Source organism: Mustela nigripes, chromosome 15, assembly GCF_022355385.1.
Source record: "Mustela nigripes isolate SB6536 chromosome 15, MUSNIG.SB6536, whole genome shotgun sequence".
NCBI classification, from domain to species: Eukaryota; Metazoa; Chordata; class Mammalia; order Carnivora; family Mustelidae; genus Mustela; species Mustela nigripes.
The window spans coordinates 54,604,705-54,618,952 of record NC_081571.1 but is presented as its reverse complement, the minus strand read 5'-3'; the positions used below and the strand labels follow the sequence as shown (position 1 = coordinate 54,618,952).

The following is a 14,248-nucleotide window of genomic DNA, read 5'->3' as shown; positions in this document are numbered from 1 at the left end:
TATTTATCCAAAAGAGAGTAAGTTCACAGTATTTATTGTCCAAGAGGTAATATGGCCATAAGTATAAATAGATTTTTTAAAAAGTTAAAGCTTCATGAATGACAGAGTACATTTAGATGTATTAATATTGTATATTAAAGTCCTCCTTTTTTTTTTCCTCACAACAACCCTGTGTGATAAGTTACATAATCTTCATGTTAGAGATAAGGAAACTAAAGGTCACAGAATTTAAAATGACTTGCCTGTAGTTATACAGCTGGCTCTATGGCAGATGTAAGACCTAAGCCAGAATCTTCATTCGTGTTTGAAGTGCTGTGCTCATGACACCACACCAGCCTGTATCAGTAGTCAAGGAATAGAACTTGAGAACCTACTCCCTTATGGCATAACTGTTCTTCCATTTGTTGTGAGAATGAAAAAGGGTTCACTTGATGTAAGTCAGACATTTTACGGAATAACCTTCTCATTTATAATATACTTACATACATACTACGTATTCAGAAATTTGTAAACATTTCCACTATATAGGAATATTTAGATATAAATAAAAATACCTAAAGTGGAATCACCTTTATAGAAGACATAGTTCAATAGTATGAGAATAGTGTAGGTAACTATCAAAGGACCTTCCTAGTATAATAATTATTTTAACTGGCAGTATACCCTAATACAGCCTCATGTGTAAAAGTGGACTCTGGAGCTCGACTGCTAGAACACAAATACAAGCTCTGCAGCTTTTCAATAGTGTGACCGTGGCCAAGTTTCCTAACATCTCTGTCATTCAGTTTTCTCATTTACAAAATGAAAATATAAGTTTGATATGAAAGCTCCATGAACAAATAATAACATAAAGGTGCCAGATGGGAAGGTTAGCTGTTATTAAAATGTAAAATACTGTCTATTCTAAAGACTGACTTTTAAAGGGAGAATTTTACTTACTTAATTACTTTACTTACTTACTTAGAAGGTAGAAGATTCTTCTTAGATAAAATGCTTCTTAAATTAAATTAGGATATTATTTCTGCTAAGAAAGATATTCAGCCCTAAAAGCAGAAGTTTACATTTCTCTCTGCCATCACTTAACATCCTTTCCCTCTTTGATACATATATATTTGATAATAATGTGATTCTTCAATTAACATAAGACCTGGGGTGCTCTGGAAAAAAGTGATGAGTTAGTGCCTTAAAATCACTAAGATTCGTTGATAATTGTATCCCAAATAGTCTGCTCATTGGTATTAGCAAGTAACTGTTTCTAATATGGAAATAAGAGGATTTGGCACTAGAGCAATTTATATGAGGTAGTATAAGTAAAATAAAATTTTCCTCTCGTTAAAATTCTTTACAGACAGGTCTTTGATATCTTTAAGTAAAACTAGTAGGCAAAGTTACTGCTTGGTTAGAAACAGACTTCATGCTTGGTGCTAAGACCATTCTGAGGTTTTAAGAGTGATGTCATCTTTCCCACTGAGATTAATGTTCATAGGTATTTTCCAGAAGAGCTCTTCCACCCCTGAAATCTCTCATACTGAAGAGTATTGCCTAAGGGAAGGGCTGGGATTGATTTTTTTGAAAAGAGTCTAGAAATGTAAATGAAGAGGTAGACGTACAGTACCAGTGGTACAGCAGGAGTCTGATTCACAGGGAGGAGGAACACATTCCACCACCACCTTCTAGTTCCATTTTCTCTTTAAAGAGATGTGACTTTTAAAAACTATACTCAAAAATTTTCATTATTCATTATGTTATTTTGATGGAATCTTTTTTTCTCTTTTTTACTTTTCATTTGGCAGATTTTATTTTGCCTTTTTTAGCTGGCATTAATTAGCTATTGAATTCTGGCATTAGTGTTTTTAGTCCTCTATCATACAGAATCTTATGGCCACTTGATTGATAATAGAGAATAACTTAGCTTATTAATTATGTAGTAAACCAAATAAAATATTTGCCTTTTTTTTTTTTTTTTCATGAAATAGGATTGACTTGAGCATGTACAAATAGCTCTGACTGCATGACTTGGTTTATCATCCTTTCATTTTGGGGGAAATGGCCTTATATAATGAGTAAAAATAAGTTAGAAATAAATTTTCCATAATTTTTATATTCAGAACTTAAAATACTTTATATATTAGATATTCAAATAGAAAAAGTACCACATACTTAGACATTTTTAAGACTTTTTACTATTTGAGTAGTGATATACAAAATATTTTGATTTCTGGTTTATAGGTGCCTGTTTTTATTTTATAAAATACTCTTATATAAATTTGTTATAAATTTGAGCTCCTGGTCCAAAAATATTAGTATACATTCAGTGATATATCCAGCCACAGTAAAAGCAAATTGGCTCCAAAAGAGCATATCCAGTTCCTAAGTTTCACTGTGTATTTGATAGATGAAAACAAAGATTTGTCATCTACTTTGTCAAGTGTTGATGGCCCTAATTGTTAGACTTATTGTTAAATCTAAATGTGAGGTTATTTTAAAATCTAACCATTATAAAGTCTTTCTTGGCAACTCTTTCTTTGTTCACGGGTATTTTCCAGAAGAGCTATTTCACTGCTGAAATCTCTCATACTGAAGAGTATTGCCTAAGGGAAGTGCTGGGATTGATTTTTTGAAAAGAGTCTAGAAATGTAAGTGAATAGGGATTAGCACATAGGAAACTAATGTTATAGCTGTGCCTTTTATTATAGAACAAGTTCTTCTGGATCAAAATTCTCAAACTCCTCCTCCAAGCCCTTTCTCAGTGCAAGCTTTTAATAAAGGGGCAAGTTGCAGCGCCCAAGGATTTGATTATGGACTTGGAAATAATAAAGGTAGGTGTTTGAAAGTGAGTCTTTTACCTACCCAACTTTAATATTTTTTATTACCTTCTCTTTTACCCATTTTTCTTACTGTTCACCTGTGAAACTTTATTAAAGTTTCCTAGAAAACTAATAGTCAAAATGTTTGCAAAAGTGTTGTTTTTATGTTATCATTTTTACCAGTTTTAGTTTACGTTTCATAGGAGTTCTTGCTTATATGCTCTTATTTTAAAGATACTCGCTCAGAATTCACATCATAAAGATTCTGTGAAATCTAGTAAAAGAACTATTGTTTTTATCATCCACTTATTATTAAGAGTAGTATTAATGACCAAAAAAAAGAACCCTCTACAATGATCCATTTAAAATCAAAACATTTTAAGTAATATTACACATCAACCTTATTACATGTGCAGTTTTGAATGTCTAAGTTACCTTAGTTAATTTAGAATCATATGAAATGAATGACATCTTTGGGTTTGGTATGTGTAATGAAATCAGAAAGTTGTGAAAAGAAAAACAAAAGCCTAAGCCAAAAAATATAAATTGTGTGTAGCTGTTTTGGACTGCAGTATTAAAAGAGACCAGTGTCAGGGACAATGCAAACAAGTAAGTATTTCAGAACAATTTATACCCGAATTTCATCTAAAATTGTATCTGTATCTAAATTCAGACACATTCCTGTTCTTTTCCATGTACCTGATCGTGACTTCTTTTCTAAATCAGCATATCATCAGCAAGTAGCATACTGGCTACTTGCTACTTGTTCGATGATGGTAGGAGGGAGAAGATAGCCTTTGTGGAAATAATTTTATTTTAAAATGTTGTTTACACTAAACCTGGTGATTCACAGACCTGTACCCCTGGGGATAAAAATACATGTTTATAAAAAATAAAATATTAAAAAATATATATATATATTAAAAAAAAATGTTGTTTACACTAATTCGTAGGATTTGATGTCAAGGAATAAAAACAGTGTCATTAGACCTGACTTGCAGAGCAAGTGAAATAATGCAATAGTCAACAAGATGCAAAATGACATCAGTGTAAAGGAAATGCTCAATTTAGAACAAAACTACATTTTGTTGGATACCTTTATTTCTTTCCACAAAGTATTCATAGGAAGGAAGCCTAGTGTCAGGATTTCTTTTTGGCTTTTCCTATTCTGTTATGTTGGTCTATCCTTCAGGCTTGGGGATACCTGCTTGCTTAGTTTTGGTAGGTCAGATTTCAACTAACTTGAGCTAGATCTTCATATTTAAGTAGGGTAAATGCTTGGTGGTTTTTTCTTCATGTCCCTTTCTCTCTCCCATTGTCGATTCTTAAATTAAAATCTCAGCATTTACTTACCGCTACTATGCTTTGTTAATAATCTGTTTTAAAGCCACATTTATTTCAAATTGTATGCTGTAATGTCTAAATTGTACTGGTGGCTATCACTTTAAATCAGTCTTTAAAATATTATAAAACATCATAGATATATAAATCAACTTTTAAGAGACAGACATTGCTGAGAAAATTTGTTAAGTAGAAATAATAAAATATTACTTTTTAAAAGTGTGATTCTGCTAATATTCAGAAATATCATGTACTTGTTTATGTGCTTTTTAAATATTTAGATGGTGCAAAGTAGTATTAAGAAACTTAAATCTAATTAGATATATCTAACCTTTGTTTATGAACTTACCTTTAACAGTAGTTCCCATTTTCTTTAAATTTTTAGACTGTCGAAGTTCAAGAAATTGTTTTTTGCAAAAATTCTTTATTCTTAATTGTAAAAAATTCTTCATAATCTCTAAAATCCTTTCTGTAATGTTCAGCGTTAAGTTTTTGAAAAGTAGACATGTAGCTGTATACATAGTTCTTTCCATATAACTCTTGCTTTTTGCTGCTTCATTTAAAGTTTTCACTTTAAAAACTTTATTATATTTAGGGATTGGAAAGGTACTGTTTTCCAATTTCTGCATCAACTATTCTAGATGTTTTTTTCTTCTTCTCTTTTTCAGCATCATACAAACTATTTAATATGCATAATCTTATAAGGATCATCCATCTAATTATATTGTTTCATATTTTTTAAAATATTTATCTGTTAAAGTCCTTTGCATTTAATTTTAAGGAAAAATGTCAGAATTCACATTTGAGCTACTATTCAAATTAGATAGCTCATACTCCTTTTTATCTTGTAGGTCTTACAGATTTTTATATTATTCATCCAAGCAAAGGAGTTCATGCTTTTAAGAAGCATAATTTCTTTGGCAGGAACAACTTAATGAAAATATTAATATATTAACTAAATGTAAATATATTAAGTTAATAACATAGGCTTTGCCTCCCTTCAGTTCTACATTTACTTAAAAACCTTTTCATATTTGCTTATCTTCTGCATGTCATGTAATGCATATGAGGCAGGGTTATTTAGTTATTTGTTAGGTATTATGTAGAAGACTTTGTTTACTTAGATCTTCATTTACACTGGTATGATACTGAGTCAACTTATCTGTCATAGATTCTTCATGGACTCTGAATTCTTCCATGCTGCTGCTCAACGTTGTATATGAATTTACATAAAATTTTTTTTGTAGGTGGGCTGTTACATAAGAGTATTAAAACAACATGCAACATTTTGTCCCTAACTTGAAGATAATCAACACCAGTTTCCACTCATTTCTGAATTGGCATAGTTTTATTTAGTGTCTAACTTTATTTGAATGTCATAAAGCACCATATTCTTTGCCATTTTGGATGTTAATTAATAACAAGTTGTAGTTTTGACTGTTTTGCCCACTGCAGGTGACCAACTGAGTGCCATATTGAATTCCATTCAGTCACGGCCCAATCTCCCAGCTCCTTCCATCTTTGATCAAGCTGCAAAACCTCCCTCTTCCCTAGTCCACAGCCCATTTGTGTTCGGACAGCCCCTTTCCTTCCAGCAGCCTCAGCTTCAGAGTAAGTCTGTCAGCCTTACATGCCTCATGAAGCCATTTCTGAAGCTTTGTTCCAAGTTGTTTATCAGTTACTGATTATTTATCAACTCACTTGACTGGTTTTATTTTATGAGGATGTTATCCCTTCCCACATTTTTGAAGCATTTAAGCTATTTTGAGCTAAGACATTCTGCAGCTAAGACATTTGTTTTTTAATCACTCATTTTTTATTAAGTATAGTTACTGCAGTCTGACTATTATGCTCTCTATTCTAATTCCAACATAAGCAAATACATATGCTAAAGCATGTTAAGAAAAAACTATTTTATTTAAGTTCTTCTTTTACAATATGCATGACTATGCTAAGCATCAGTTATAGAGATAACTTTCATTGTTTTACACTGGATCTTTATTACTTAGAGATGCCCCAAAAGAATAAACCTATTTCACTGTACAAGTGGGTGGAGGAGAGGTGGTACTGGTTTGTTTGTTTCTTAAGTGAATTTGGTATCTGTGAAATGTGTAGCAATTTTAGGTTTCCAGATTTTCTCAAATTATTGTTTCTTCTCTTGCTTTTTATTTTTTTGTTGTTGTTTTTCTTTTTCCTACTATGTTAAAGTGGTCGTTTGATTTTAGCTCTGCCTTCTGGGATTGCTTTTGCCCTTCCTCCAGGATAGTAACTCACATTGATCTGTAAAATAGACCCAAACAAATTACTCTTAATGGAGTGTTCTTTTTTCTTAATGACCTCCTGAGGCTTCCACATAAAATTCTCAAAGCTTCTTGCAGTATGACAACAATATGTTCTTTTTGGCCTTCAGTTCATATATCAGCTATACAATATGTAGGCATGCTCACTGAATGAGATATTTATGAAAGTCCCACTTCATGCAAATGATGTTACTCATTATGATATTATTTTCTATGTTAGAGTTTATAGGAGTATAAACTTCTCTAGGATTTTACTATATATTAGGCAAGTTTAATGAAATTATTTAATGAAATATTTCAAAATATAACAACCATAATAAAATTAGATTTGTCTCTCCCAAAGGATAATGGGCTTCCAACTGACACTGTATCAAAGTAATTTTGTGCCTTTTGTGTCTAGATGTTATTAGTACCACTTCTTCCTTTACCATCTTGGAGCAAATTTGAAATCGTGTCCTAGACACATCTCAGTTACCAATGTTCTGAATCATTGCTTGCCTGTACTCCAACAATGAGGATTACTTAAATCTTTCTTCTAAACTTCTTAGTATCATCAGAATATCATTGAAGTTTGATTTCCAAATTCTAGAAACCAGAATTCTTAATTTCAAGCAAGACTAAAAACAGTGCGGAATGTAAAAATAGTTTTAATGTTTTGGAAATAAATTACAATGGTCTTAATCACATTATGTTAAGACAATTAAATGTGGCAGAGTGCTGATTGTTAAGACTACCTGAGCAGGGTATTCTTTCCTGAACGTCATTGCTGTCTGTCACACCAGCAGTTCACCTTGCTTTAGAAGATGGCTACATACTGAATTTCCCATTACTAATTAGTAATATGAGACTCATTTTTGTCTTACACTTTTATGATACGAAAATAAAACGTATATTTACTAATTTTTGCTTATACTGTTAGTCACCACTATGTACTAAACACTATGTTTAAGCACTTTAATACATCCTCATTTAAGGTAATATCACCATCAAAGAAACAGAAGCTTAGAATGAATGATTTTCCCTAGAAACACGTACAGTAAAATGGTAGAGCCAGAATGTGAGGCCAGTCCTACTGACTACAAGTGCCATGTTTTAAATATTCACCTTTGTGTACTGATAAGTAATACTGCCAAAACTGGCCTTTAATATGTGTGGGGTTTTTTTTTTTTTTTTTTAAGATTTATTTATTTGAGAAAGAGCAAGCAGGAGCAGGGTGGTGGGTGTGGGGGAGATGCAGAGGGAGAGAGAAACTCAGACTCCATACTGAATTCACTGCCTGACACAGGGCTCAGTCTCACAACCCTGAGATCATGACCTGAGCCGAAACCAGGAGTCAGACACTTTAACCAACTGTGTCACCCAGGTGCCCCAATATGTGTTTTTAAAATTTCTGATTACATTTGTTTTATCTAGAGTATTTTGTTTGTTTTGTTTTATTAGTTTGTTTGTTTTATAGTTTAATTTTAAGAGTGCAGAATAGTTGGAAAGGAAAAAAAGATTTCCTAAATGTCATAACTCAGGTTCCCAGTTAAGTAGACAAGCTCTACGTAGACACACATTAAACTGACCCACATGTTAACTTTACCTAGAATTTCTGTGAGTGTTATCAGTAATTCTTTAGGTTGTTTTATTCCTGAGGTGTAGTTTTTCATTAATCTTGGAATTGGTATTTATCCTAGTACATTAAATTAATTTGGTAATTTTTTTAAATTAACAAAATTATATATACACACAAATTTTTTCAACTGTTATTGTAGTGAAATAGAATGATTACAGAAAAAATTACAAATTTCCCTTATGTGTAGATAGGCATGAGAGAGAAAAGTGTGCATGTAAGCTTTTTCTTTACTGTTCTGTAATTTACTTTTTTATTTCAGATTATTTATGGAGTTTTTAGAATTGGTAAACAATTTTGCAATGAGGGTCTAGTGAACTGAGGTGGAAAATGATATCTCTGCCTGATTTCTATAAGAATATCATACCGCTTACTTTTTTCACTCTTTACTCCTTCCTTTTGAAAGCATCATTTTCTGTTCCATAGCCCCTGCCCAGGTCTCATACATCATAGGCATTGAAGGAATTTTTATTGAGTATAAATGCCTAAGATGATCACTTTCTTCAGTGTAAAACATGAATTTAAGATCATGTAGTTCTTGTTATTTCACGCTAGATATTCCAGTTTTTACTCAGAGTACATCTTCAAAGAAGAGGAAAAATATTTCAGTACTAATTAAAACCACTATAAATAAATAAAACGCTATAATGCCTATATGATGCCTAATATACAGAGTTATAATAATTCTGAGTATACTTAAGCACGATCCTCCAACTGAGAAACTATCCCAAATGACTGTGTTTAACATGGGCGTTTATATCTACTATACAGGATGCTACGTAGTTTGTATTTATTTTTCTTGTAGAAAAAATTATAATGAAGACAATTTAGTATTCTCCCAGACATTTTAAACATGTAACATATGTTATTTTGTCATTATTTGTTATGTTATCTGTTATTTTGACAGGACTTTCAAGCCTAGATAGGAAACCTCAAGGTTACCTTGCAACAAGAGTTTTTCTGTTACACCTGTATGTCACATTCTTAAATGAAACCAAAATTTGTTAAATGTGACTTAAAAGGTCCACTTGAGTATCTGCATGCATATTTATTTACATTTGAGAATATAAATATATACCAACACTGTGTTTATTTAACTTACAGAGATGAAGTGATGGAAAGACCTAAAACTCAAATTTCCCCTCCAGCCACATACTAGCTTTATATAGTTAGGTAACTGACACATCTGAGCCCTGTTTACCCTGCCATAAGTGGGGTGCCCCATGCGTGTTATCTGCTGGTATCACTATTGCCTTTTTTTTTTTTTTTTTTTCACTATTGCCTTTTGATGCAAGCACTTAACATATCTTAAGCTCCAGGGAAGCTTAGAAGAAATCATAGCCTGAGAGAGAGAGCAGTTTTATTCTCAGTGTGGAAGGAGTGGCAAGAAAGAATTTGGAAAGAAACAGTTAAGGTTTCCTAGCTAGTCTTCAGTGTACATTTTACAGCATAACTTTTATTTTTCTTGAGATTGATTCTTCATGTAGTAACACTATTTTCAGATATTACTGTGAATGGTAGTGTATAAATGCCAGCTTTGTTTCCAAGACTGAGAAGTCCTTTCTATCCTGGATTGTAATCATACCACAAAATTTGTCCCATTTGCTTACCTGCCTACCATGAAGCTGTGGCACAGATGGAACCTTGAATTTATGTTCTCCTCTTTTCTTCTTTCTTCAAACATAAGTATCTTCTCTAAAAACCTTTTTGTTTTGGTTTCAGTTTTAGCTGTCTTTGTTCTACATTTGTTGTATCCTCCTGTTTTGAACCAGAACAAAGTGTCTGATTTCTCTGATGAATAGTTACCACTTTTCACCTTACAGTTAGTAAGAAGTTTGTGGAGAGCCAGATTTTTATTTTTGAGAGCATTCCCAGCTCTCTTGCACCTCACATTATTGCTTAAGGAGTAATACTTAACCTTTTCATGGAGTTTTTTGAAGTTATTCTTTCTAAGGCCCAGGATACATACACATCAAATTTTCTCAGCATTTTCCTATCTCAGCCATCAAAAACTCTGAAATGATACACTTTTCCCTAATGTTATATCCCTTAACCATAGTTACTTGGAATTTACTATTTATTCAGTAATATGCTGTGAATATGTTTTATGCAGGTGCAGTTATGTCTCGAAGTTACTTAGAGACAGATTGTGTTTTAGGGGTTATCCTAGGGGTCATCCATCTTTCTTACAACTTTCTTTTCATTTAGGTTAGTGTTACATTTTAATGAAAAACTTATTTCTGTTTTATCTTTCAGTTGGAAATTTTGTTCTAGATTTCATTATTTTATAATTCATTTAATGAATAGATTTTAGCATTCACTTTAGCATTCACTTAATTCAGTTTTTTTCCTCCTACATTTACTAGTATTCTAGATTTACTGATCATGCAGTGATATTGCATCTAAAACTGTCAGTCCAGGCGGCTGCTAGCTAAGAGTATGTAATTATTACTATCACCTTCTTTTAAATCCTCCAAACTATTAATAGACAGAAGTAAGAATAATTGTTATACTTAATTACACTAATTTTTTATCTGCATATTGTTCAATTACTCACATCTTTTGACCATTTTAAATGTTTAATTTATATAATGTCTCAAGAACCAATAAAGTAGTTTTTTTTTATATTTTTTAAAATAGATAATTTTAAAATAGTTTCCAGAATATCAAGTTAAACTTAACCATTTTCTGTCTGTGGAAGGCATCCATACTGTCAAAAATATCTGAAGTTCTATTCAGAGCAGAATACAAATGTACAGTACTGGGATTTAAATCAGGTGAAGAAAGTCAGGAGCACTGTCCCTGTCGTTCTACCATAATAAGCTCAGTGAAATTTTATGATCATTGCTTATGAAGGATCTATAGAATTAGATTTCTTTCTTATATTTTAAAACATATATATACACACACATCAATGTAGGTTGTATAAGAATGGACAGAATAGTGAAATTTGAGCATTGACATAGATTTATTTATAAAATGTCCTCAAATACTTTCAAATATCTATGTTAGGATTACATTTAGTAATTTTATTGAGACTATCAAATCCAATCCAAGTCTTTTTAAGATTGAGAACTAGAAAAGGAGGAGAAATAGGTGCTGAAGATTATTTCTGCCAGTTATTTGTAGCCTTCTACAAGATGGATGTTAAGTGGAAAAAATTCCATCAATATTATTTCTCCTATCAGAGTGTCAGGGATAGTGACATAGGCGATATGATTAGACACCTGACCTCTTATATGTAATGTATTTTCAACATAGTGTTGTTTCTAATATTCCGTCTAACATTTCTAATCATTGCTTAATTGTTGACTTAACAATGAAAAGAAGTATATGCTACTTTTTAAATCCCAGAACTGCAGTTTTGTGTGCTGCCACTAGATGGTGACATATTCTTCGATTCTTCCAGTTTATGTTCCCAGTGACAAAGGTCAGGGTTCTAAAATTCACAGCAGAACCACATTTTGTCCTTGTTAAACTGAAACAAGAATGCTTTCCTATTAAAAATGAAAGTTATACTGTTTTTTTTTTTTCTTATCAATACCTAGGGAGTAATTTTTTTAAGTACAGTTTACAGTGAACTCAGAGTTCCTGTGATGTGAAAATGAACGAAGTTCCCCAGGGAACTTAATAGTTGGGATCCAAAACAAAGAAAACTAAGAATAAATGACATATTAAGAACCATATTGTTAATAAAGGGATATTTTATACCAAACACACAACATAGACTAAGAAAACTTAGAATAAGTTTTATTCTAAGACTTAGACTTAGAGGGTGCGGGCTCTTTGCTCAGCAGGGAGCCTGCTTCCTCCTCTCTCTCTCTCTCTCTGCCTGCCTCTCTGCCTACTTGTGATTTCTCTGTCAAATAAATAAATAAAATCTTTAAAAAAAAAAAAGACTTAGACTTAGAAAACTAAGAATAAATGACATATTAAGAACCATATTGTTAATAAAGGGATATTTTATACCAAACACACAGCATAGACTTCATATGAGTACTGGAGAAAAATCCTGTTTTTTAATCCTGTTTTTTAATCCTGTTTTTTAATCCTGCTTTTAATACTCTTTTTAGTGAACTGTATGTTGCACCCAAAATAATCAGAATTCCACAGAGGCAAATTTAATAATTAGGTGTTTTGCCTAAAAAGTGAGATTTTTAAAAGAACATGATTATTTAGTTTCTAACAAATTGCCTGAAAGTTGATTAACTTTTTTTCTTTTGTATAAAGTTATCAATGTATGTCTTAAGGATTATTTCTCTTCTTAAATTGAAAAATACAAATCTTTTTTAAAAATTGTAACAAACTGTTTTCAAATATGAGCTAATTTTGTGAAAATTAGATGCATAGAACAAGTGTGTAGTCACAGCTTAATTTCTTTAGGCATTTAAGACTTCCAAAAAATGTTTCTTCTTATTCACTTGAATCATAGCTAGGAATTCAATATCTCTAGGCTTTGTAACATATTGAAAAGACTTCAAAGCAATTTTGACTTCAAACCCTTTTCCAGGAGTTTGTCCTTAAACCTCTAACACCTTACCCTACAAATTGCCTTATTTTTCACATTTATGTTTATGGGTGCTTCCAATTAAGATAGTATTCTGATTTCTTCTCCGGTGTCCTCCTGCTAAACCCTGTCTTCATAGATTTTAGCAAGCAAGCCACAAGACTGTATCCTTAGGGACACCTGGGGGGCTCAGTGGGTTAAGCCACTGCCTTCAGCTCAGGTCATGATCCCAGGATCCTGCGATCGAGTCCTCCATTGGGCTCCTTGCTCGGCAGGGAGCCTGCCTCTCTCTGCCTCCACCTGCCTCTTTGCCTGCTTGTGTGCTTTCTCTCTCTCTCTTTCTGATAAATAAAGAAATAAATAAAATCTTTAAAAAAAAAAAAAAAAAAGACTGTGTCCTTAAATTTGTAGTTTGAATTTTCCTTGAATTAACTCTTCTAGCCAAAAACTAGTACCCTCCTAATGGATATTTTCAGAGACGGGTTCAGACTTTGTATTACATGAGATTTAAATAGCAGAAGAACTCCTTTCGCAGTGCTTGGTACCTTTGAGGTTTTATAGATTTCATAAAGAAGGTGCTCAAAAACATTAAAAATTACTATTTTTTTTAAACTTAGATGAAAATGATTTGAGGGCATGTATGCCCCGCCTCTCCATGCATTCCTGCCTTTCTCTCTTGAACCACTGCAAGAGGTCCTTGCAGTCATCCTTATTCACAGAAATTACTAGTCACTTTTGCTCGTCAGTACTAAGATCTCTGGTACTCTGTCCAGGAGTGTGTGACAGAGTTGATCCCTCTTTTTTTTCCCTGAAATATCTTCTGCTGGATGTTTCCTACCTCATTGACTGTTCATTTCTCTTTTCTGCATCCTCCTCTGTTGTGTCTTCCTAGGAATGTCCCAGGGCTTTTTCTCTTCTGGACGCCATCCCTAACTGGTCCTCTCCAGGCATGGAATGTCACTCAGCATCTGCATGCTTGTGGCTCCCAAATTCGTCACCACTTGAGCTAGTATATATTTGTTTGTTGCCTCTCCTTTTACCTGAAGATAAATAAACTCTATAAGAGCATCGACTTTATTTCTGTTCATTGTTTTATCTTCAGTTCCTAGAACAGTGTCTGACATGTAATTCATAGTCCATACCTTGCATGGAAGGACTTCTTGGCTTATGAGTAGTTCATCTTTAATCTTGGCCATGCTAATAAGTCAGTCAACTATTACTTTTTCTGTTTTGAGAAAAGTGTATGTTGTATCCAATTTTTGTTTCAATAATAAAGTTATCTCCTTACTGCCTGAATTTATTTTAGCTCAATGGATTACATTTATTTTCATTGCTGTGTGTTAAAATTTTAAATGAAATACTTTTTTTTTTCAGATTTAGATAGAAGGTTTTTTAAGATACTCCTTTTAAAAGATTATAATTCAGAAGTTCTGTTATTTGGAAAAAAAGATAATTTTAAGTACTTCGTTTTCTGCATGATAAATCATTAATGTGTCTAACATTTTTCAGTGACTTGTAAATTTGCTTTGCTTTGTGTTGCAAAACTTTTTATAAACAAAATTTGGTATCTCAGTAATAGGCTATATAGAACAAATACTAAATATTGGGAGTAGCACTAACATTTCCCACCAAAGGTGGATTCAGAAAAGTAGTCAACCCTAAATGTTTCCATACATAC

At 32.4% G+C, this 14,248-nt stretch overlaps 1 protein-coding gene across 7 annotated transcripts in view; it reads left to right on the top strand.

The window, feature by feature from the left end:
• MYCBP2 (MYC binding protein 2) overlaps positions 1-14,248 on the top strand; it is a 272,910-nt gene that overhangs the window by 192,081 nt on the left and 66,581 nt on the right. For 3 of the 7 annotated variants that reach the window (XM_059377907.1, XM_059377904.1, XM_059377901.1), the window contains exons 56-57: positions 2,697-2,819; positions 5,604-5,759. In XM_059377907.1, the coding sequence (XP_059233890.1) occupies positions 2,697-2,819; positions 5,604-5,759 (279 nt within the window). Of the gene's footprint in view, positions 1-2,696; positions 2,820-5,579; positions 5,760-14,248 lie in introns of all 7 variants that reach the window. The other 4 variants (XM_059377903.1, XM_059377902.1, XM_059377906.1 and 1 more) reach the window with 2 other exon arrangements.